The sequence below is a fragment of the Paralichthys olivaceus genome, chromosome 13 (assembly GCF_024713975.1).
Source record: "Paralichthys olivaceus isolate ysfri-2021 chromosome 13, ASM2471397v2, whole genome shotgun sequence".
Taxonomy (NCBI): Eukaryota; Metazoa; Chordata; class Actinopteri; order Pleuronectiformes; family Paralichthyidae; genus Paralichthys; species Paralichthys olivaceus.
This window is the reverse complement of record NC_091105.1, coordinates 2,263,396-2,287,788: the sequence shown is the minus strand read 5'-3', so window position 1 is coordinate 2,287,788 and position 24,393 is coordinate 2,263,396. Positions and strand designations below refer to the sequence as shown.

General features: G+C 43.2%; 3 protein-coding genes across 18 annotated transcripts in view; 1 reads left to right on the top strand and 2 right to left on the bottom strand.

The window, feature by feature from the left end:
• The window catches only part of syngap1b (synaptic Ras GTPase activating protein 1b), a 111,733-nt gene that overhangs the window by 26,973 nt on the left and 60,367 nt on the right, over positions 1-24,393 (top strand). For 14 of the 16 annotated variants that reach the window (XM_069536599.1, XM_069536594.1, XM_069536595.1 and 11 more), the window contains exons 2-3: positions 1,496-1,794; positions 10,833-10,938. In XM_069536599.1, the coding sequence (XP_069392700.1) occupies positions 1,496-1,794; positions 10,833-10,938 (405 nt within the window). The remainder of the gene's footprint in view (positions 1-1,495; positions 1,795-10,832; positions 10,939-24,393) is intronic. The other 2 variants (XM_069536605.1, XM_069536606.1) reach the window with 1 other exon arrangement.
• Positions 12,840-15,104, bottom strand: LOC138413458 (uncharacterized). Its single transcript, XM_069536614.1, has 3 exons — positions 14,951-15,104; positions 13,243-14,421; positions 12,840-13,125 (listed from the first exon to the last, which is right to left on the bottom strand). Exons 1-3 carry the CDS (start codon positions 14,972-14,974, stop codon positions 12,958-12,960), a joined length of 1,371 nt encoding a protein of 456 aa, XP_069392715.1. The 5' UTR covers positions 14,975-15,104; the 3' UTR covers positions 12,840-12,957.
• Positions 15,636-17,932, bottom strand: LOC138413457 (uncharacterized). The gene is made up of 3 exons (XM_069536613.1): positions 17,747-17,932; positions 16,039-17,217; positions 15,636-15,921 (listed from the first exon to the last, which is right to left on the bottom strand). The coding sequence occupies exons 1-3, from the start codon at positions 17,885-17,887 to the stop codon at positions 15,754-15,756; spliced, it is 1,488 nt and encodes a 495-aa protein (XP_069392714.1). The 5' UTR covers positions 17,888-17,932; the 3' UTR covers positions 15,636-15,753.

The window sequence follows — 24,393 nt, the reverse complement described above, 5'->3', positions numbered from 1 at the left end:
GTTCCTCCGTCTGTCCGTCAGCGGGAGGATGTCTCTGGGTACCTCAGAATAGATGTGGCGGACAGGACAGCCTCGGGCCAGGGAACGGATGATTAGATTTTTGGTGGTGAGAGCTGGATCTAGGACTTCTTCAATTAGACTATTATCATTTTTATCTGTGATTACAAAACCAACAGAGATGGAGAGTTTCAGCGTGTTTGCTGAGTCACTATCAAGTGTCATCTTCTTATAAATGAAGTTTTCATGTGGTGGGAGCAGAACCCTGTCGGTGTGTACGAGTGCGTTTTGTTTCATCCTAATTTCACTTTCCATTTGGCTCAGGCCCCAGGTTTCAGTCCTGAGAGCTGCCTGATGTTCTTTTGTTTTATTTTGGTCTTGTTTGTGTGCAGGGGGGGGGGGGGGGGGGGTGTTCAGGAAAACAAGGACATTTCCTCTGGACCGATGAAACACAGAAAATCACCAAACATGAAATATGTTGGAGGTATTTTAAGGCTTGTAGGTGTGGGTGACAAAAAAAACCAAAATGGCTTTGAGTCTGAAGCGTCGCTGAAGGTCCAACTCCTGCTTGTGACTTGTTTTCAGTTTGACTCTGACACCAGCTGATTTCGTCCTTTGCGCGAGTTTTTCAGTTTGACCATAACCAGTTCTTTAGCCTTTCTTGTTTTCTCTGGTCTTTATTTTCAGTTGTGCTAGACGTGTAGGAAAACCAAAGGTTATTGTTGGTGGTGTCGCTGAATGCATAATCTTTTCCTTGCAACTTTTACTGCTTCAACGTAATATTTCTGAATTTGGAGAAATGTGTTTATTCACTTTTTTTGAATAGTTAAATAAAAAAGAAACCATTCGAATATCTGTCAGTTAAATATGAAGCTACAGCCATCTCATTGTTGGCCTTGTTGCACTGTGATGTAATGCTGCAGAATAATAAAGACATTTTAAGGGTTTTTTTAATATCTCGCGTTCGTCAACTTTTACATTTTTCTTATAAAGACATATTTTACATTAATGCAGCTGTTTGGATTTATGTATTCATCCACCAGCCTTCATTGCTGGTGTCCACAGGAAGATTATAAATAAATTACATCTGCTTACAAATACTTGACATTGATTATAGTTTGTATACTTCTTGTTAATACTAAGTAAAGTAAGTTTTACATGATTTAAAAGTGTTACTTGTCATCCTCTTTCCTTTTTAAGATACTTGGGTCATCCTGTATGTGTTCTATAATAGATATTATAATTGTTTATATATTCAGTCATCCAGAATGGTGTTTGCTCTCTTGTGTTCTCTGCTCGTTGGCTCGCAGTCTCTTTCTCCGTATTGTGTGATGACCTCTTCCCAGCAGACCTAATCACACACACTGTAATGACACCTGACACTGACGTGATGAGGACGGACGTGTCACAGCATCACAGCCCTCCCACTGCTGATCCTAACTGACCTTTTCTTTCCTCCCCTCTCTCCTCTCCCCCCCCCCTGCATCCCCCTGTCCAGATGCAAGGTGTGCCGTCCCCCCCTCCTATCATCATCACCATCATCGCACCCACGCTCCCCACTCCTTCCACGCTCCCTCCTACGACCGTCCTGCTCACGACCGTCCCTCCTTCGACCGTCCCTCCTTCGACCGTCCCGCCTACGACCGCCCTTCCTTCGACCGTCCCTCCTACAACCGGCCCTTGCACGAGCGCCCCATCTACGAGCGACCCTCGCATGAGCGTCCGCCCCAAGACCGCTGGAACCCCCGTATCCGTGTGAGCCCTGGAAATCAGTTCTACATGTTGGACCAGGAGGAGGTATTGTACCCCACACACCAGAAATACACTGATGCTGATCTTGCAGGAGACATTGCAGATTAAAAAAAAAGTGGCTTTAATATTATCACAGACTGTATTCCAGAAAAACTTTGTGCTACTTAGAAAATCCTACTTTTCAGCTCATATGTGTTTTAAGAACGAGGTCAGAGAGAGTGAAGGTAACCAGAGTCTGGCCCAGATGCTCAAGCTTCCCTGGATCACCAGCGTCAAGTCTGCAGGAAACTTAACTTAACTCTGTGTGTCGTTTGGAACTGGATCCAAACTGCGTCACTATGACCTCAACAGAGAATGTTTGGTTAATTTCATTCAAGCAGAGTGGATAATTATTATTTTTATTATTTCTTTCTAGTTGTAAGCAGTATATAAAATATATAAATATGGAATAAATGACTCAATAACGCATCTAACGTAGTTGTAAGAAGATATAAGTGTTTATGAATGTATTTTGCCAATAACTTCAATATTTGGGGGCAACACAAAAATGTTTAGGGATAGAGGTTTTCCAAAAATTCCCGAAAGTGGTCATTGACTGCATTGTTGTGTTTATTCAATTAATACTTCAAATTAATTTATATCCCTTAATAACTACATGATAGTTGATTATAAACCATTTCATATATTATATCTTGTTTGTGGAGAAATTGACAAATCCCTCCATGATCACAACATGACTGACACCACTTTTTAAAGCTTCACAGTTTTGATGAATGATCTCTTTTGTGTATCGACGGAGCAAACTGCTGCCGGTTGTGTGTAACTGTCATGTTGCTCTTCAGACCAGGAGAGGGTACTGTTCTTCAACTTTTCTTCTACCTCCTGCTCTGAGCTTTCTACTCACAAAAACACACAGTTTACTCCGAGCCGGCTGATTTATGACCCCACTTACGACACTGTACCGTAATGGAGCAGAATCCATAGGTCACCCCCCCCCCCCCACACACACACACACACACACTCTGCAGGCCCTTTTAGTAAAAGACCACAGAAGCTGATAAGATTTTGAATTTGGTCTAAAGCCCAAAACTTTGAAACATCAGCAGTTTACGGAGAAACAGTGAAGCAGCTTTTACCTTTTTCTTGTGTTTTGCTGCCGTGTGACTCTCTGTTTGTAGTAATTTATGTACTCTGTGTATTCAACAGTATGTATTAGTGTTATGGCACAAGATTCCAGTCCTGCACTGAGCCAAATTTTTTTGTTCTGGGACGCTGGCACGTCAGTAAACCAATTAATCCTTATGTGGCCCGTCAAAGCGTGCGGGGTGGCGACTTCACTGTAGTGTGTGTGTGCACGGCTGCCAATAGTATTTCAACTTGTCGTCACTCAGAGGAATAAAGTGCGCTGTGATCATGATAAGAGACCTGTACGGCTCTGGAGGGATTGAACGGAGAGCCCGGTTCAATTAATCACAGACCGATCCCTGTCTAATTGTGCCAATAAGGAGGCAGCTGCGAACGGATCGCAGGCAGGACTGAAGTGCTGGTATCCGTCACCTCGGCGACAGCGTTAAATATTCATGCCTGTCACTCACCTCATGCAGAGCGGGTGTGTCGCTCTTCTTTTCTCTTTCTCACACACACACACACACACACACACACACACACACACTCTTTTTTACACATTTATTTCCATTCGTTTTAGATGTCTCGTCAAAATAAAGCAGAGACTCTGCACGTTTCCAGGGGTTCGTGCAGGACCGTGTCATGCCCGGTGTCCGACCTCAGTCCCTGCTCTCCTGTGTGCCTCTGCCTCATTCCTCGTTTTTTATTTTCTGCATAAATCGTCCACTTTTACCTCCTCCTCCTCCTCTCTCCCTCTGTTCCCTCCATCTCTCACCTCTCTTTATTCAGTGCATCTGTTCCATTTCTTTTTCTCTCCCCTCCTCCCATCACTCCCTCCCTCCCAGCGTCTGTCTCCACTGCCACACGTTTCCTTTTCCCTTCATCCCTCTCCATCTTTCTTGCCCTCCTTCACAGTTTCTCACCCTTTTCTGCCCTCACCCTTCCACCTCATCCACTCAGCCCTCTCCTCCCTCCCTCTCCCCCTCGCTCAGGGGGGACTGGCAGGCGTCTCTGGCTCTCCTGCAGGCCACCTGTCTCTGTGCTCCTCACAGCTCCATTCACTTGCCGCTCTGTTTGTTTGCTCGTTTGTTTCATTGTTGTTTCATGAGTGACAGCCATCAGAAGGATGCAGGGGGGGGGGGGGCGTCCTCCTGCAGAAGTGACTTTGTGTGTGTTGTGTCACTTTGGGCAACGAGGCTGTTGTGTGTAAAATGTGTCACCATGGAAATTTGTGTTGATCCTGCGCCTTTGTGTCTCTGGACTGTGACGCGTTGGACTCATTGAAATGTTTCCTGTTGACGCAGGGCAACGGATAGACTCTCACTGACACGTCAACACTGCTGCCTCGTTTTAATTGCGTAGGATTTTAGTTTCCCACGATATGTTTATTACCTCGGGTTATGTTTTTCCCCCGGATACATCTGTGACGGTGATAGTCAGCGGAGGGGCAGTACTCACAAAACCTGAGGGGTCGTACCGTTAATTAGTTTCCTCTGCAGATATTTTCCTGACTGTTTTTAATCATCTGTGAAATCCTCATCTGTGTTCAATCACATTTCCATCACTGGGTCTATCTGCAGCCTGCTCTGCCTCCTTCTGTCCTGCAGGGGGAGGAAGAGGACCGGCAGTGACAGCTGCCTGACATCCTCTTCACCTCCTCCTCCTCTTCTTCTCAGCTCAAATTAATCTGAGGTGACAGAGTTTCATATACCACTGCCACGCACCAGTGCCCTGTCCCCTGAGTCATGTGTCCAGGCTGCTGTCCCCCAACTGTGCCAGTATTATGCAAGAAAATACCGATGGGGGGGGGGGTGTGTAACAAGAATTGTCTAGCCCACAAGTGTCAGCTGGGAAATATCAACTCCGCAGCACACGAGCTGCAGACGTGACACTGCAGTAATTTAAAATGAAAAGATACCAGTGCATTTCTCATTTTGGTTAAAGTGTCGTTCTCCTTCTGCACAGTGTCTCCAGGCCCATTTACAGCTCTGCTACTTGCACTGCAAAAAATGATTGCACAAGCTGCTCTGCAAACAAGCCAGAGCCCCCCCGCTGCTTCATCCTGCAGCTGCTGTTGTCACAGTGCATGAAGTGACTCGGAGGAAAGGATGGGGGGGGGGGGGGGGGGGGGGGGGGGGGCGACAACACAACATATGACCCTGGAGAACACATCCAGGTGGGAGGTAGAGGGATTAATTATGTAATAAATGTAGGTGGGCAGTGAGTCGCTGAAGGGAAAGGTTGATTGTTTCAGAGCGATGGCTGACCTGAGCTCGTGAGGCCACGTTAACAAAGTCTTTGGTATTTCACTCACTATTACCTGCAATTTGAATAAAAACCGCTCCTCACTCAAAAATAAAACATTTCTCAAAAGGTCATCTTGTACATACAAGGGTTTAAATGGCTTTTATCTCAGCGTTTTGATTAATTCGTCTATCCCTGTGGATCGTGTACAGTTTTTTCCTCCCCTTCAGTACCTCGGAGGCTCCGAGAGAAAAGCCGAAGACGAGGTCTAATTTGTCTCCTGCCAACTTACAAGGAGCAACTGCCAGATCTCAATGACCTTAAAAGAAATCTGCCGCCATTTATCATTTTTATTAAGAAGAACTGCACTTGGCCACATCTCTCTCAGTGGGATGTGAACACTTAAAGAGTGTTTTGAACTTTTCTTATGCACTTAGCATCTACAAAGATACAGAGGAAACCAACGAAGCTATCATTTATAATGAAAGTGTTTATTTGATGGAGTTATTGAGTTAGCAGAGCAGTAAAAAAGCCAAATACCAGCACGTCACTGTGGAAATGTTTGTTTCTATCGACTTCTCACATACATTTTTTTTTTTCCTGTGCAGGATTCACAGAACTTTCTGTTTTCATGTTATTATTGTCGTTATCATCTGTATGAGGAAGTTGTTCTGGTCTGTGTTCGTCCATTCGTCTGTTGGTCTTTTAATTAGCAGGATTACCACAAAACTTGGTGGACGGATTATGGAATGGATCAGGGAGGGACTCACTGAATTTTGATAATTATTCCTTCACAACGTTGAAGGCGCGTTTTTCTACATTTGTCCTTATTTTTCAGTTTGTTATTTGTGGATCTTGAAAAAATAGGCAAATTTGATGCAGATCCAAAATTTGAAAATGAATGTGGTTTCATAAAAGGGACTGTTGGGCCTTGTCAGAGATATAAACGATACTGAGTGACATAATAATAGGATATTATATAACAGAGGAAAAATATAAGATAATACAATATAAGCATCAGTGCACGGTGTGTTTACTGTGTTCCTGCTAGTGTAGGTGTACAGGTCTGTGGGTAAGATCATCGTGTTGTATGAACAACACTGAGGCTCAGGAGGAGGAGGACGAACATCTGTCTCTGAGAGGACGTCACTGGTCTGAAGGACAAATTGTGCTTTTGGCAACTTCAGCCTCCGATAGTGTGTGTGTGTGTGTGAGTGTGTGTGTGTGTGTGTGTGAGTGTGAGTCTGTGTTAGACACCCAGTAGTATGTTCGGTTCAGAAATACACACCCTACCTCACTTCTCTCACTTTTTTCCTTCTTCCTTACACAGATATGTACTTTCTACTTTCTCTTTGTCTCTTTCAATCTCTTCTGAAACACACACACACACACACACACACACTGATACTCAGCGTCCCGCCATATTCCCCCTCTCCTCACCGCTGGGCCTGAGGAAGCAGTAGTGACATATGGGCTCGCCAGCCTGCAGCATCGCTCAACACAGCCTGCCAAGCCGAACAAAAACTGCCTCCTCCTTCCTCCTCGGATCGATGGCACTGCCGTCCCTCCTTCTCCCGTCCTGCCGCCAACACCACCGTCCCTAAACGGCCGTCTTTCTCCAGGCCAGGACTGGTGTCTGTCCGTCTTGTCTGAAATTTGATTAGCGTGTTCATTCTTGATTTTCTGACCGCAGATATTCACACACCTGTGTTTCATTTATTCATGGTCCCGTTTCATCGTCAAGTGTTTTTTGGTTGGACCCACTCACGTACGACTTACTCCAGTTAGACATCTGACAGAATGAAGTTTGACAAACTCCAGCACATCAACAAGAAACTTTACTTTAAACATGTGAGACACATCGTCAGACATCATATCTTTCTATCTAAGTATTGGCCATGATTATATTTGGTTCCCTGATCCGCAGCTCGGCCCGTTCCAGTTTGGATCCATGTTTAAACACTTAGTCTCGGGTCTGTTCAACATTATGTGTAATCGCAAAGCTATCTTTACTGCACTGCAGTGTCAGTTACAATAACAGTTAATTTAATTTAAATCTGAAATCATTTATCGACTGGCCAACACATATCAGCCAATATGTGGCTCACACGCAGATATATTGGTATCTGCATTATAATTTACCTATTGAAAATATATTAATGAGCACTTAACTTTACAATTATAAATATGTACATATTTGGTTGTATTTGCATTTTCTTGATTCAGTGTAAATTAAAGTAAAAATATCTGGCAGAAATACTTTACTCCTAAATATCTGTCACGGCATCAGCCCCCCCGAAAAATCCAAACGGGTCGGGTTCTATCGCGCACTAAATCAAACAGCTTCTTTTCTTTTCTCCTGTGCCCACTCATGGCGACCGTGGAGCCGCTGTTATGTCACATCTCAAGCTGCAGACCCCCGCAACATCTGACCAATCAAATCCTGCCGCACGCAGAGTAAAGACAGCCTCCAGGTGTCCCCCCCCCCCCACCACTGGAAGCAGTGGTGGGAAGCTTTTTTGCGAGCTGATGTGCGAGGGTGGTGAAGAAAGGTATTCTGGGTCTTTTTTTTTTTTTCCATGAGTCAAGTTGTCAGTGATGAATTGCACTGGGCAGGGCAGCGGCAGGGGAGAGTGAGTGGGTTTGTTCTTGTTCAAGTAGATGTGATTGAGGAAAATTACCATATTTAGTTGCCTGTAATTGAGGTGTTGACATCAAGATGAGAAGTCGAGAGTTTAACTTTTTTTAATGCAGTTTCAGCTCAGCTCGCTCCCGCTGCGAAATACACGTAGAACGAGTCCAAGGTGTCGATCTGTATTAAAAAGACACAAACATATGCCTCAGGTTTTTTGAAGCGTCTCACAACTCACACCCTGTAGATAAAAGTGAACGCAGCCCGTTTGTCTCCTCTGGATTCCATGGCAACAGCTGGAAATGTGGGTGGAGAGAAGCATCACTTTAACCCTTCAGAAAATCACCACTGCCCCTTCAGTAACGACGGAACCATTCAGAGATATTACCTGAGTTTGATACTCCTCCGCACTCTCCTCACAATTCCTCCTTTTCATGGAGCCTGAGCTGCAGCGGCGCTCAGGCAGACGTTATGAAACCGCTTTGCTCATTATGCACGTTTAGAGATAAAGCAACGTCGTCGCAATAAAACTACGGTGCACGGCGGTGACTTCCCTTGCGTTGCCAATCAGCGACGAGTTGGTTGAATGTGAGGTTGATTCAGGTTTTACGGTTACTCGTCGGCACTGAAGTATATTCCATTAGTTAAACAGGGAATAAAAGAAGAGCTCTGTGCACTGACGAGACTTGGATTTAAATGGAGGCAGGATGCACTGAGGAGAACAGAAGAAATGTCTGTTTATGTTGTCTTAATTTTCTCAATGGCAGTATTGTATTCTCTAACAACGTAGTTTACTATCTCGTAGTAAATCTTTAATTTGTTGGATTAGCCAATACAGATTGGGTTATTTTAAAACACAAAAAGTTATGGCGTGTTCATAGATTTTCCCGGAGCAGTTTAAAGGTTTTAAGTGCCGAGAGATTAACAGATTATTGTCATTTATCACAGCACAGTGTTTCCATATTGTAGCACCGTCATTAATCTTTTTTTAGGTGAGGGCAGCTGTTGGCTCGCTCGTTCAACCATCATGGAGCTAAAAATCTGTCCAGTAACTTCACACATGTGGCTGCAGCCTTGTGTGGCAAAGAAAATGGATCCTGGATCTTGATTTAACAAATCCAGCATATTTTTGGTGCAGAATTTGCTGCATAAAAATCCAGATAGAGGATTGAATTCACCAGTTTTTTATCCCTTTATGAGCTCAAGTGTTGATGCAGTGGACAGTTTGACCTGTTGGGGGCGCTGGAACTGAAACAGCGGAGTCAGAGATAAATGTTTGAAGCTACATTTTACTGCTATAACAAAACAAAAAAAATCATGGTGGTATTTCGCTCCCATGTTGGACCACCAGTAACAGAGTGAGGAAAAACTTGATTGGATGCGACAACTCCTGCTTCAGTAATTACTCCAGCAAGAGGAGGGCTCATGCACACACTGTATGTGCTCTGTGCATTCTCACAGTGGACTCATAAAGAATGAATGCTGCTTAATATATTTTTCATCAACCGCGTTGTTCTGTAACTTCATCACAACGAGCGATACGTCGTTCCCAGGACGGCCCCGCGCGTTCCAATGTAGTTTAGTGCACTTTGGTTGCACGGGCAGCCGAGTAGAGACTAATCATGTATGGTTCATATTTACGATGCTTCTCCCTGATTAACTTGGATGAAGAGACTCGTAGAAACATGATGCTGTGATGTGAAGCATCTTCTGCTGGTCTAACTAGATTATGGAGATGTGTGTGTGTGTGTGTGTGTGCGTTCATGTGCCAGATGCTGTACAGCTGTAGCGTTGTAGTGGAGAATATTAGTAGCTTGAAGTGGAGCAGTGTCTGCATGAAATTTTTATGCGCCCTCGCTTTGACACACATGCGCACGAACCAAATAGTAGTTTTTGTGCACGCTCACAGATGAAGGCATCACCCGCACACAACAAAACACACACACGCATGTCTTTCATCTTAACAGAGCTCCTTCAGGGTGAGTGGCACTCGGCTGCCTCGTGGTACATGTGGCTCAGTGTGACCTGCCAGTGTCCTTCACTCCCCCCCGGGGCTGCACTGTCCTGCAGGGCTCTCTGTATTTAGTTCCACCAGTGACACCGGCTCGCCGTGTTCACACACCAGGTCTTTTGCGTTTCTGTCCGACGCTACAGTCTCGATAGGACACGTGAAAAAGCAAAGTGCGGCAACAGGACAACAAACAAGGCAGCGCTCGTTTCTTCTCGAGGTTGTGTCAGTGACGATGTGTAGAGGACAGCTCCCGCAATTCTCTCCCAAAGGACTTCTTAATCCTCCGTGTGCTCATCATCGTTCGATCCTTTGTTTTAGAAACAAATCTTCGTGGAGCTGTAGATTTTTTAGGATTCATTGGAAACTGTTCACACGATGATTTTGTATATGTCACAGATGATTTTGAATAAAACTCATGTATTTCTTGGAGCACTGAAGTGTGATGCAAACAAATACTAACGATGGATGGGTCTGTACTTCTGGACCATGTTGTCTGATTGGAGCAGCACATTCTCCTCTTTATTTTCCCTCATGCCTCATTTTTATGAATTCAGGGACTGAGGGGCCAAATGTGGTGGAATTTTTTTATATATATATAGATTTTTTTTTCCTTTTCTCTTTTCTTTCAGTTCTTCTACATCAAAAAAATGCAACAACGGCTGTGGAGGATGATAAAGTTTTTGAATTCTTGCTTCGCCTCTTCCCAGAAAAAACATGTTGTTACTTTTGTTGAATGATTTTCAGACTTTAAGGAATATGATGAAACTGCGGTGGGTTCATGTGTCCCCACAAAAATCTGGGAACACTTTAAACCCTCGGTTGCTGTGGGAGCTGCTTTCTTGTTTGTCACGGTTTTAATGAACCGTTGAATTATTGTATTAGTATTAAAAAATAATAATTTTGGCCATTAAATGCTGATAAAAATTTTTTTTCCATTAAGCACAATGTGAACAAAGTACTTCCTCAAATGCAAGAAAGATTAAAAGTTAAAGAGTGTTTCTGTTCAGAACGTCAGGATGCATTGAGTGTGTGTGTATGTGTGAGTACTGACCTTGTGATCTCTCTGTGCAGGTTCACCCTTTGCTGATGCGCGAGAGGCGCTCAGAGTCTCACAGGAACAAGCTGCTGCGGCGGACAGTCAGCGTTCCTGTTGAGGGAAGGCCCCATCCCGAGATGGGTGAGCAAAAAGACCTTTCATATCTGGCTCTTACATCTTCATCCATACATCCATCATCTATACTGCTCATCCTCCTGAGGGGTTACAGAGGGAACTGAACCCAATAGCTCATATTGGGTGAGAGACGGGGAACGCCCTGGACATGTCCCCGGTGAATCACAGGCTGACATACAGAGACAAACATCCATTCACACGATCAAACCCACACAGACACGGGGAGAACATGCAAACTCCAGTAAGACTCCGACCGAATCCTGATTGGAACTGATGAATCCATTCTATTGTTACTCCAATTTCTCACTCCTCAATCGTGTAAAAGAGAAATATTCTGCTCATATTCAGGTTCATAATCTTGAAAGTCAGTTTTACATGTTCGGAATGTCCGATGCTGCTGCTCCTCTTTTCAGCCTCTGTCTCAAACACTTGGTTTTAGCTCCTGTCTCTTTAAGGTACCCCTTCCTTCAAAGCTGGTCCACTCTGTTGTGATTGGTCAACCGCTTCCAGTGCATGTAGGGAAATGTCGGGGGACTAGTTGCTATATGGTGATCATGATAACCACGTAGTATGGGCCGAACTACTGACGAGGTGTTCCAGGAGCTTGAGGACCTTGAGGAGCTTGAGGGGCTTGAGGAGCAGTGTTTTGGGGCTTTATAACCGCAGACTTTGGGCTTTATAACTTTGCAGATCTGTATGACACACTAGAGGAAAGAAAAACTGAAAAAACATCCTGTATCTCTTTTAAAGGACACGGCCACATTTTTTTTCAAATCACCACATGTCCAGTTTAGGAGCTAATGGTCTCTTTTCCACCGGCCCAGGAGAGATTCGTTCCGTTCTGACCCAGATGCGGGGAAATGTTTTTCAAAGTTCAGTCGCAGCTAATATGAGGTTTCAGCAGTCTGAGTGGGTTATCTGCCAAAGTTTTAAGTAAAACTTTCCTCTTTATGTTCATCCAGGCGCCGTTTCCTTGCTAAACTGCAGTCGAGGGATCGTAACAAAGGAGGGAATTGTGCTAAATAAACTTGTCACTTCAGATAATAATGACAAACTCAGGCTGTTGGAATCTTGTATGAACTTTAAAATGATGAAAAGAGGCCTGAGGATGATTGGAACAAACACAATTTCCCTTAAAGTGGACATTAGAGAATTGTTTAAAGACAGAGAAGACAAGAATGCATCTCAACTTTGTTCAACTTGTCTTCTTGTCCATTGTCATTTTCAGAGACATCTATTATCATTTTATCATTTCTTCAGGTTAGCGTGCTCATACAGCCGCACAGCGATGACAGTGATGTAAAGCTCTTTGCATCCTTTGAGCCATTACTCTGTTTGTTACGAGCGTCGTTCACAGCCGCTCGCTGCATCTGAGCCGAGATAAGAGGTTCACGTGTGATCGGAGCTCCAGGCAGCTGTTTCCTCTCCACCAGATTTTTGTCAGGTTGAGCGATTTACCTGTTTTCTTGCTTTGAAATGAAATTCACGCATCGGTTACTTAACAATCTTTTTTTAAGTTGTCTTTTCATTTCTTATTTTCTACACTGTCCTTGTGCTTTTTGCACTTTTAACTTGAACTTGAAGAGATTGAACAAATCTGATGATGCAGCATTGCAACAATGAAACGGAGCTTGCTCGGTTTTGTGAGCTGCTGCTTTGTAGCCTCTCGTCTATTCTGTCCGGAACCATCTTGTTTTTTAAAATCAGAAGTGACCACATTAGTAGGAGCGAGGGGTGGAGCCTGACTGAGAGCTTGAGGACACTGCACGCCCTCCTCCACCTACACCCATTGGACATTACTAGCTTTCAATCACATCATATACACATCATATATTTGACTCTATATGGAACCATGACTTACAAAATGAACACCAGGGTGTATTGAGGAAGAAACAAGAGATGATTGATTACATTTCAAATGTCTTTATTTTTTTAAGAATGGTTTCTCTCTTGTGACAAATGTACTTATTGTAAGTTGCTTTGGACAAAAGCATCTGCTAAATGCCCTAAATGTAAATATTTTCTTCATTTTCTTTGCCGCTTCTCTTCCTTCTCTCTGTCTAGTTTGTCTCTCTGCTCCTGCTTCTTCTTCTCTTGCAGCTCCTTCTTTTGCCTCTTCTCTGCCTCTTTCTTTGCTTTCTTTTGCACCTTCTGAATCCTTGCCTTGTCCTTATCGGTCATCAAGGCCAGTTCCTGAAAAGACAGAGACGACAAATGTTTAGATATTTTCTCTTGCAAAAGTCTGAATAAGAAACAAACTTAAAGTGCAGCAAGTTCTTATTCAGATCAAACAGAGCTGATGTGACTTACCTGAAGCTTGATCTGCTTCAGAATGAGCAGCTTTATGTCTGCTTCATGCTTGGCCGCCCACATCTGCTCAGTATTGCTGACCAGTTTCTCCAGCTCCTTGATTTTTGTGAAGCCAGCCTCCTTCTCAGCCTGCTCACTACTGAGCTGGTCCTCCAGAGTGTTAACTTTCGTCTCCCACTCAGTCTCGCTCTGGAGGATCCTTGCTTTGATGGCTTGCTGCATGGACAGGAGTTTCTTGTTGCTGGCTTCCAGTGCCATATTCTGACTGGTGAGACTGTTGATCAGCTGATCCGTATAGACAATTCTGGCCTCATGTTTGGTCACCCACTTCTCTTCTGTGACCTTGAGCTGTCTCTCCAGCTCCTTGATTCTACTGGAGCCAGCCTCCTTCTCCACCCGCTCACTACTGAGGTGGTCCTCCAGAGTGTTAACTTTAGTCTCCCACTCAGCCTTGTTTTGGAGGATCCTTGCCTCCATGGCTTGCTGCATCGACAGGAGTTTATTGTTGCTGGCTTCCAGTGCCTTATTTTGACTGGTGAGACGGTTGATCAGCTGATCCGTTTGGACAATTCTTGCCTCATGTTTGGTCACCCACTTCTCTTCTGTGACCTTGAGCTGTCTCTCCAGCTCCTTGATTCTACTGGAGCCAGCCTCCTTCTCTTCCTGCTCACGGCTGAGCTCGTGCTTCAGAGCCTTGATTTCTGACTTCCAGTCAGGCTCGTTCTGGGGAACTTTTGTCCCCATAGCTTTGAGCTTGGTTTTCAGCTCATTGATTTCCTCTTCCAGTGCCATTTTCTCATGCACTGTCCTGTCCATCACCTGTTCCCTCTGTTTAATGGAGTACTCCAGCTCATTGACGTGGTTGCACCTTTGCTTTAGGTCACGTCTGATCTTGCTGATCTCTGCCTGCTGGCTTTGATAACGAGTACTCAATGTCCTGTAGTCCTTCTCTTGGAGCCTCAACTCTTTCTTGGCATCCTTAAGGTCGAGCTGCAGTTCTTCCTTGAGTTTTTCACAATCTGCATTCTGCATGCTCTCCTTTTCCTTTTTCCATGAAGCTTCTTTGCACGACATGGCGATCTTCAGACTGGCATTTTCATGAGCCAGATGCATATACTGAGAATCCAAATTCTGCTTTGCCTCAAGGAGGTCCTCAAACAATTTCTCATGGTCTGGCACCTGAAAGACACAAACAAACATATAACAGTTAAAAACACAGTCCCACACTCACTTTGAATTAAATGTTGATGAACCAGACCAACAAATCATTGATTTAACCACCAGTAGATTTAAATACAGTTTCTTCAATTCTGTTAAATACAGTCTCTACATACTATGGATGTCACGATATGAAATTTTGGCGCAGAGCCAGAGGAAATATCACGGTTTCAGGATTTACACGATTATTGATTAAATGAAAAACAAACAATATATAGCTAATGATATAACTAATTAACTACAATATTTATTATTATTATCAACAATTACGTTTACGTTTAATTACGTGACTTGCGAGAGATTTCACCACGCAGTGCACACACAAATTTAAAAAAATCACTAGTATGCTAATGCTAGCATTCTAGCATTAGCACCAATGTGATGGGTTCATTTAAAGTCCATCCCCTCACAGAAAAAATATTTTTGAGTTTGAGACAAACATTGGAAAAATAAAATAAAATCGTCGATGTGTCCTGCTTAGAAAACTTACCCTTCCTGACTTGTTCTTTGGCATGTTGGCTAAATATAGGGGTATTATATATGTGTACTGAAGTATATACTGTCTTCTGACGGTCTCGTGTATCGAAGATTTGTGGATCTGTGGTCTAGTTTTGGAGCTGTTGTGCTCATAAGGTCTCCTTCATAACTCTTATAGGCACTGAACCTGGTATTGATGGCTTTGAAGTAAAGATAAATTACATTAAACAATCAAAGTCAAATAGGACATCATAGAAACTGTCACATGTGACATCACAGAAGCTGTCACATGTGACATCACAGAAGCTGTCACATGGGACATCGCAGACACTGTCACATGGGACACTGTCACATGGGTCATCACAGACACTGTCAGTTAAATGTGATATTAAACAAACAGTTTTCCATGATATGAGCCCAACAATCATTTCTTTTTAGATGTGAATCTAAAATGTGAAGAATGAAAGTCTGAAAATACATCTTGTTTTTTACAATCAGAAGTGACCACATTAGTAGGAGCGAGGGGTGGAGCCTGACTGAGAGCTCGAGGACACTGCATGCCCTCCTTGACCTGCACCCATTGGACATTACTAGCGTTCAATCACATCATATACACATCATATATTTGACTCTATATGGAACCATGACTTACAAAATGAACACCAGGGTGTATTGAGGAAGAAACAAGAGATGATTGATTAAATTTCAAATGTCTTTATTTTTTTATGAATGGTTTCTCTCTTGTGACAAATGTACTTATTGTAAATTGCTTTGGACAAAAGCATCTGCTAAATGCCCTAAATGTAAATATTTTCTTCATTTTCTTTGCCGCTTCTCTTCCTTCTCTCTGTCTAGTTTGTCTCTCTGCTCCTGCTTCTTCTTCTCTTGCAGCTCCTTCTTTTGCCTCTTCTCTGCCTCTTTCTTTGCTTTCTTTTGCACCTTCTGAATCCTTGCCTTGTCCTTATCGGTCATCAAGGCCAGTTCCTGAAAAGACAGAGACGACAAATGTTTAGATATTTTCTCTTTCAAAAGTCTGAATAAGAAACAAACTTAAAGTGCAACAAGTTCTTATTCAGATCAAACAGAGCTGATGTGACTTACCTGAAGCTTGATCTGCTTCAGAATGAGCAGCCTTATGTCTGCTTCATGCTTGGCCGCCCACATCTGCTCAGTATTGCTGACCAGTTTCTCCAGCTCCTTGATTTTTGTGAAGCCAGCCTCCTTCTCAGCCTGCTCACTACTGAGCTGGTCCTCCAGAGTGTGAACTTTTGTCTCCCACTCAGTCTCGCTCTGGAGGATCCTTGCCTCGATGGCCTGCAGTATGGACAGGAGTTTCTTGTTGCTGGCTTCCAGTGCCATATTCTGACTGGTGAGACTGTTGATCACCTGATCCGTATAGACAATTCTGGCCTCATGTTTGGTCACCCACTTCTCTTCTGTGACCTTGAGCTGTCTCTCCAGCTCCTTGATTCTACTGGAGCCAGCCTCCTTCTCCACCCGCTCACTACTGAGATGGTCCTTCAGAGTGTTAACTTTAGTCTCCCACTCAGACTTGTTTTGGAGGATCCTTGCCTCCATGGCTTGCTGCATCGACAGGAGTTTATTGTTGCTGGCTTCCAGTGCCTTATTTTGACTGGTGAGACGGTTGATCAGCTGATCCGTTTGGGAAATTCTTGCCTCATGTTTGGTCACCCACTTCTCTTCTGTGACCTTGAGCTGTCTCTCCAGCTCCTTGATTCTACTGGAGCCAGCCTCCTTCTCTTCCTGCTCACGGCTGAGCTCGTGCTTCAGAGCCTTGATTTCTGACTTCCAGTCAGGCTCGTTCTGGGGAACTTTTGTCCCCATAGCTTTGAGCTTGGTTTTCAGCTCATTGATTTCCTCTTCCAGTGCCATTTTCTCATGCACTGTCCTGTCATTCACCTGTTCCCTCTGTTTAATGGAGTACTCCAGCTCATTGACGTGGTTGCACCTTTGCTTTAGGTCACGTCTGATCTTGCTGATCTCTGCCTGCTGGCTTTGATAACGAGTACTCAATGTCCTGTAGTCCTTCTCTTGGAGCCTCAACTCTTTCTTGGCATCCTTAAGGTCGAGCTGCAGTTCTTCCTTGAGTTTTTCACAATCTGCATTCTGCATGCTCTCCTTTTCCTTTTTCCATGAAGCTTCTTTGCACGACATGGCGATCTTCAGACTGGCATTTTCATGAGCCAGATGCATATACTGAGAATCCAAATTCTGCTTTGCCTCAAGGAGGTCCTCAAACAATTTCTCATGGTCTGGCACCTGAAAGACACAAACAAACATATAACAGTTAAAAACACAGTCCCACACTCACTTTGAATTAAATGTTGATGAACCAGACCAACAAATCATTGATTTAACCACCAGTAGATTTAAATACAGTTTCTTCAATTCTGTTAAATACAGTCTCTACATACTATGGATGTCACGATATGAAATTTTGGCGCAGAGCCAGAGGAAATATCACGGTTTCAGGATTTACACGATTATTGATTAAATGAAAAACAAACAATATATAGCTAATGATATAACTAATTAACTACAATATTTATTATTATTATCAACAATTACGTTTACGTTTAATTACGTGACTTGCGAGAGATTTCACCACGCAGTGCACACACAAATTTAAAAAAATCACTAGTATGCTAATGCTAGCATTCTAGCATTAGCACCAATGTGATGGGTTCATTTAAAGTCCATCCCCTCACAGAAAAAATATTTTTGAGTTTGAGACAAACATTGGAAAAATAAAATAAAATCATCGATGTGTCCTGCTTAGAAAACTTACCCTTCCTGACTTGTTCTTTGGCATGTTGGCTAAATATAGGGGTATTATATATGTGTACTGAAGTATATACTGTCTTCTGACGGTCTCGTGTATCGAAGATTTGTGGATCTGTGGGTCTAGTTTTGGAGCTGTTGTGCTCATAAGGTCTCCTTCATAACTCTTATAGGCACTGAACCTGGTATTGATGGCTTTGAAGTAAAGATAAATTACATTAAACAATCAAAGTCAAATAGGACATCATAGAAACTGTCACATGTGACATCACAGAAGCTGTCACATGTGACATCACAGAAGCTGTCACATGGGTCATCACAGACACTGTCAGTTAAATGTGATATTAAACAAACAGTTTTCCATGATATGAGCCCTACAATCAGTTCTTTTTACATGTGAATCTAAAATGTTAAGAATGAAAATACATTTGTTCAATTTTGAATAATTTAGGGATCTGCACCCATGGCTCTATTGTACAAACTCTCCTCAGACTCTGTGAAGCTGACCCTGTGTTTGCTGCCTCCCTCTGTTTGTTTTGTCTGCCTCAGTCCCTCTGGGCCCTCTACAAATGTCCCGCTCAGTCTCCCCCTCTTCCTTCTTCCTCTACCTCTCCGTCTCACTCAGCTATTTTAAGGGCTTCCCTTGCGACGTCCTCCGTCTCTGATTCGGCGCTGCTGCCACCTCTGTGCTTCCCGAACTGTTGTGCCGATTCAACTGGATTTCCCCAAGTTTTCTCATGAGTGGCTTTCTGACCTTTCGACAGTCAGGCCCTGACACATCAGTTGGCGTGGCGCGTTTTTGATGTACAGTTTGCTGACATGGCGGTGTCAGTTCATATTGCCCATGTGTAAGCGTACTTTAAAACACATTCACATAAGCTCCGCTGCAGGCCGTCGTGCTCCGACACCGTTATGGACCATCTGTGTTGCCCACGCCCAAAGAGCCAAAAGAGATTAACGAGCCCCGGGCAATTAGTAATTATTAGATCAACAAAAAAGCAAATGGAGGTTGTCGTGAGGCCACAGTTAGAGATTGTCCACAGGGAGCCATGTGACCTATTTTATAAAAACCCCTGACACATAACACAGAGCTGGTGGAGGTTCAATGACGATACTAATTCACTGCGAGTGAGTCAGTGTGCACCAAGATTGTTGAGTCATAAGAAAATAGATTGTGTAATGTGTTTGTTTGTTGATGAGAAATTGGGATAACTCTGGAGTTTGTCACACATTTAAAGTTCAATTAATAAGTAAATAAATCAAGCCACATTTTGGATAAAGACATAATTTACTTTATTTCCAACGATGAGAAGAAGACTGAGGCTGACTTGTTTGTAAGGTAAATCTATGTCCACTGGTTGGTTATAGCCGTCCTCCTCCTCTTTCAGGGAAACCTCTCCAGAGCAGTGTTTGGTTCGTCTGTTCTGAGCTACTGTAGAAACATGACAGTGCACCATGAAAAGATTCTGTGAGCTCATTCAAAATGAACAAAAACACAATTCTTAGTTCTAGAAGATTGTTTATACTGATTCAAATATAATAGTATATCTCATCCCCGCCGACAGATCTTGTAAATCCATCACTTAGCTCCTCTAAACCTTTACATTTCAGCCAAACTCCCATCCTCTCACTTGGGATTTGTAAAAACACCAATAAGTGACCCTTGATTCGTTATTCACCACCGGGGGTTGAAGTCTTAGTTTTTCACTTGATATTGATGAATGCAGACATTTGACAACAGTCCCAGCTGGAGTCCTGATGAAGGGACGCTCAGATGGAAGATAGCGGACTCCGCTGTTGATCGGTGATTAGTGGAGCTCACAAATGCTTGAGAGGCTTTTTGGCCCCCGCGTCGCTGTCACAACACACATCAGGTGACGCAGATGCATTCTCCTCTCTCCTTCACCTCCATGTATCTTTTTAAATGTTCTGCAAAATATTTTAAAGTCGAGGAGGTAATTAACGTATAATGAAGACATTAATTTTGCCGGATAATTACGGTGCAGCGTAAGCATTCTATGCAAATACGGGGCTTAATTAACATTTAATGATTGTGACAGGGGAAAATTACTTCTCTTAACCAGGCAAAAACATGTTTGACTCTCGGGTGTTTTATGTTTGGTCACAAACTTCAGAATGAATAATTCTATAGCTGTACAAAAGGAGAACTTTATTGTTTTCTTGTGTAATTATCCTTCTGACGTCGGCAATGTCAACTGATTCTTCAGTTCTGCGTACTGAGTCAAGCTTCACCAACTTTAAATAACCAAGTGAGCAGCTTTGGTGCAGCTTCAGACTTCTGTCCTGCAGCAGCTCTTTATTTGCAGCGGCTCATTTACTGCGGGACACTCACACAGTTTCAGAAAGAAAAGCTGTAACCAGCATCAGACCAAATTTAATCTGCTGAATATTTTACAGTTCAGTCATAAAAAAATATGAAAGACCGTAAAATTCTCTTATTCCTTAATTAGTAAAACGGCCAACTGTATGGTGATGTAAGGATCAGCAGAGACGACTGTGAAGTGCAAACAGTTTAGAGCTCATTTCCGCAGCAGTATGAGATGTCAAATCGTCGAGGCCTCTTTGTACGATGCTGTAGTTAGACACACAGCAGGCAAACAAAAAGAAAACATCCACTTCCTCCCTCCTCTCTCTCATTAACCTCGACAAGACGCGATGCAATAATCCGCTATTAATGAATCTGGCCTTTTACGTTTTGTGTTCAAATTGTAAATTGACTTCATCTACGTCCCCTCTGTTATTGAGAGAAACCTTATTATCGGAACGACTTGGCCGCAGGGAGAAGGAGGGGGAAAAAAACGTGGCACTCCAAAGCTGATTGGTTGTTAACTTCGCCTGAATAGTTTTTCAGCAACAGAGGTTTAAACATGCGGCGACTTCTCCTCCGTTTGTCCTTGTGCTTCTCACTTATTCTTTTAGCCGTCTCAGCTCGGCAGACAATTGTGATAAAGCAGCCTCAGCTGAGCAATTGTTCTAGTGCCCTTTGCAAAGTGCGACCTTCATGCATAATCTTTTTTTTCCAAACGTCTATACAGTTTTTTCAGGGTCTGATATAAATAATACAGCATCATTATCAACCTGAATCCCACGATTTTAAAACGTACTACTCCTCCGTCGCCCTCCCCGGTCTGCACTTTGTATTCCTCTCTCCCTTCGCGACCCGTCCCACTGCACTCACGAACCTGTTCCCCTCCCCAGAAAGAAGAGGGTGAAACACTGGCACGGTAAAATAAAGCTAGAGGAGACAAATCACATCAGAGACAGAGGTGCAAGACTTAACAGGATTGTTAGTGACGAGACAAGCATCGTGACTCATTCCAGTTGGTGGGTTTGAGCCTCTCGTCCACTCACAGACCAAAGTTTTAAGAAACTTAAAAAATATTTTTTACATACACGTAAAACCAAGTGTTTGAGGAAACTTTGTGTAATGAGTATCTGTTTCTGTGCTCTCGTCCCAACGAAGATATTGTGGAAAACATTTTTCCTTGTTAAATGTGGGATCCTGCTGCCATGACTCCATCGCCCAATCACTGCTAGACCCTGGCTCCAAATGTGGCGGTGTTCGTACCAGTAGTATTTTGGCTTCATTTCTGAAGGAAGTGTCGTCTCCGCTCGGAGTTTATCTAAATCTTTGTTTTTGCACCATTTTTTAAAGAAGCCTGCATCATGAAATAGAAGTTCTATCATGCACAAAAGAAACGCTTTGTTCTGTTTTGAAAATTGACTCTGTTCTCAAAGCTGCAGCTTCTATTCTGAGAGAAGGCCTCCTTCTGAACAGACACTGTTAACTCTGTCTGATACTCTCCTCTTCTTCATCCCTCCTGTAGTTGTTTTTGGTCTCATTCATCTGTCGCGCTCCTCATCTCCTCTCATCTCTCCTCCTGTTCTCCTCTCATCGCTCCTGTTTAGAAAAGTGATAGAATCAGCATATTCCAACAATTAAATTTCTAAATGTGTCGTGATGATTAAACGAAAAACATCTCATTTATCACGTTGTTTTACACGTAAACACACTAACCAGTGTTGGATTATGCAGAAGCAAACCATTAATGCACTATTCCATCCCACAGGGGCTAAATATTCCTCAGTGCTCATTATTCCACGTGGGTTGAACGCAGCAACGCCCCTGGATGCCAGGCTACAGGCCAATATTTAATGCAGCAACAGATGTACATCAGTCAGCATTATATTCCTATTTATTACACCTACCTACCGTCTAATCAGAGGATTCTGAGCTCGGGTAACATCCATCACCCACAACATCATCTCTCTGTTATACATTAACACTGACAGCTTGCTGTGCCTCGGAATTAGTCTCATTTACGATGATTTGTATTCTGTGACTATACCTAAAGAGTCGTCTTCTTCATCCTGAGCTCATGTGCCTTCATCTGGTTTTTACACAACATGTGGGCTCGCAGCCTCAGATGCTCTGGCCTAATGATGCCAGTGGTGAATAGTTACACTATTATGGGACCGTAGTTCTTTTAATAGAAAATCTTAAATCTTATTAGAATGGATTTTATTAAAGATGAATAAAGTGAAAGAGTTTGAGATTAGTTATTTGCAGGTTTTAGTTTTTTAAGGCCACTGGAGTCGACTTTTGTGCAGATTGTGCTTTGTTTTCTCCGTCTCTAGTTTTTGTAAATATGGTGATGAAAAGAGTAGAAGCAGATTAATTTGATGATGTGACAGAATAATATGAGACAACCTGCATTTCTTTAAAGCTTCATGATGATGTTAATGGTCTTCAGCACTCTCCGGAACTGTGTTGAACTGTTTGGACAGATGATGGATTTCCTTGGTTTGGGAGGTTGTTCTCTGTTCTTTCCATTTCTTTCTCCTCTGATGAACCTTTCTTCATTTGAATTTATTGGAAAATGAAACCGCCAACACTTGTTTTTTTCTGTTTGCATGTGATTGCATGACTGAGCCTAGAATAAATCTAGTCTTTGCTTTGATGCTGCAGTGATTCTTTAAATTTACAGCTGCTGCAGTTTAATTATTGTGTTTCACTCTGATTTCAAACTGAAAAACCTGATTGATTTATTAAATTAAATTAAAGTTCTGGAAAATGTTACAAAGGGACATTTTGAAGTGTGTTTGACTCTGTTTGATTAAAGGCTGGATTCAAACTGGAAATTGTGCTGTTTAATATAAACCAGCATAGTAATATAGAGTTCATTCAGAGATTATAATGACAACAGAACCACCTGAACTTGCAGGGTGATGAAACCTTGTGATTCAGTCCCTGGTAAAAGTGAACCCTGCTCCTCCTCTTCCTCCTCTTCCTCCTCCTTCTGCGAACCCCGGGCTGGTGTTTTTTGCTGACTCATCTGTCTGTCTTCTTGCCGTTGCCTGAGCTGTGACTGAATACAGAGTGTATGCTTCATTGTGTTCAGCTTTTGACTGACACGGACACAGAGGCCTCCAGGAAATGAGTGCAGCACTTTATGATGCGTGCACGTCTGCCGGGCTAGAGCAACACAAAGTCAAAGACCCCGTTTAGACCTGGTATATACACAAGTCAGCAGCTCAGAGTACAGATGCGTCTTGAGATCCGATCACTCAAACAACTTCTGGAGGTGCTCTGGGCGGGACGCATGTGGACACGCCGTCCTGGGCCGAATCCACTCTCTCTATCTCTGCCTCGCGCCGACACACAAACACAGAGGACACATCTTTATCATCACGCTGGTTAAAAACAACATCGTTTGGTCTTTGGGGACAGAAATGACGTGCGTATTTATTTGCATATTGAGTGGGAAGGAAGCTCCGATCACAAGTCAAGATATTTTCTTATTGCATAAATGCCTTAGACGCAGACACACCTCCCTGCTAATGTTGTGAGAAGAGACACTCTTCGCATGAGTTCTTTAAATGTTGTTATTTTGACTTTACACGTGACATCTGTTGTGCGTCTGTCTGTCCGGGGAGAGCCCCCCCCCACTGTTATAAGGGTCTTTTGGGACAGTTGAGGAGGAGGTCGCACCTTGTACAGATTCTTATTCCCTATGAGACACTTGTAATTGGTGAATATGGGCAATAGAAATATCATTTGATTGATTGAATGAATGTGCTCCCAGGAGACACATTCAGGATGTATTTTACAGTTTAGCTCAGAGTTGACCAGATGTGAGACGGGGTCTGAAGACGTCTGTTAAACTGTGACCAATAGTGACTCGAACACGGATTCCCACCGTAGCAGAGCTATGTTCAAGTGGGAAAGAAGCGATGGATAAACTCTTTTTTCCAGGTGAGCTGAGGATGAAATAACTCTTCACTAGATATATTTCTTAGTTGTTGAAAGCATGACTGAAAGACTTTATTCACCAAGGCAACAAAGGCTTAAGCTCAGAGTTGAACACGGTTCAGCAAGAACTGCAGAAGCGGAGCTGCACATTCAAACATCCAAGAGTTGAGACGATGTTCAGGTGGACGAGAGATACCCGTCCTCCTGCGGTGTTCGGGTGGGTGGTTACAGTCGGTCGGATGGATCGATATCAAGTTGGACGACATGACAAGAAAAGATTTCAGACTGAATTCTCGCCACCTGGCTGACGATCACATCTCCCTCACTTCTCTCCTGAAGATAATGTGGCAGGGCCTCGCTGAACGACACCTTGCGTTCAG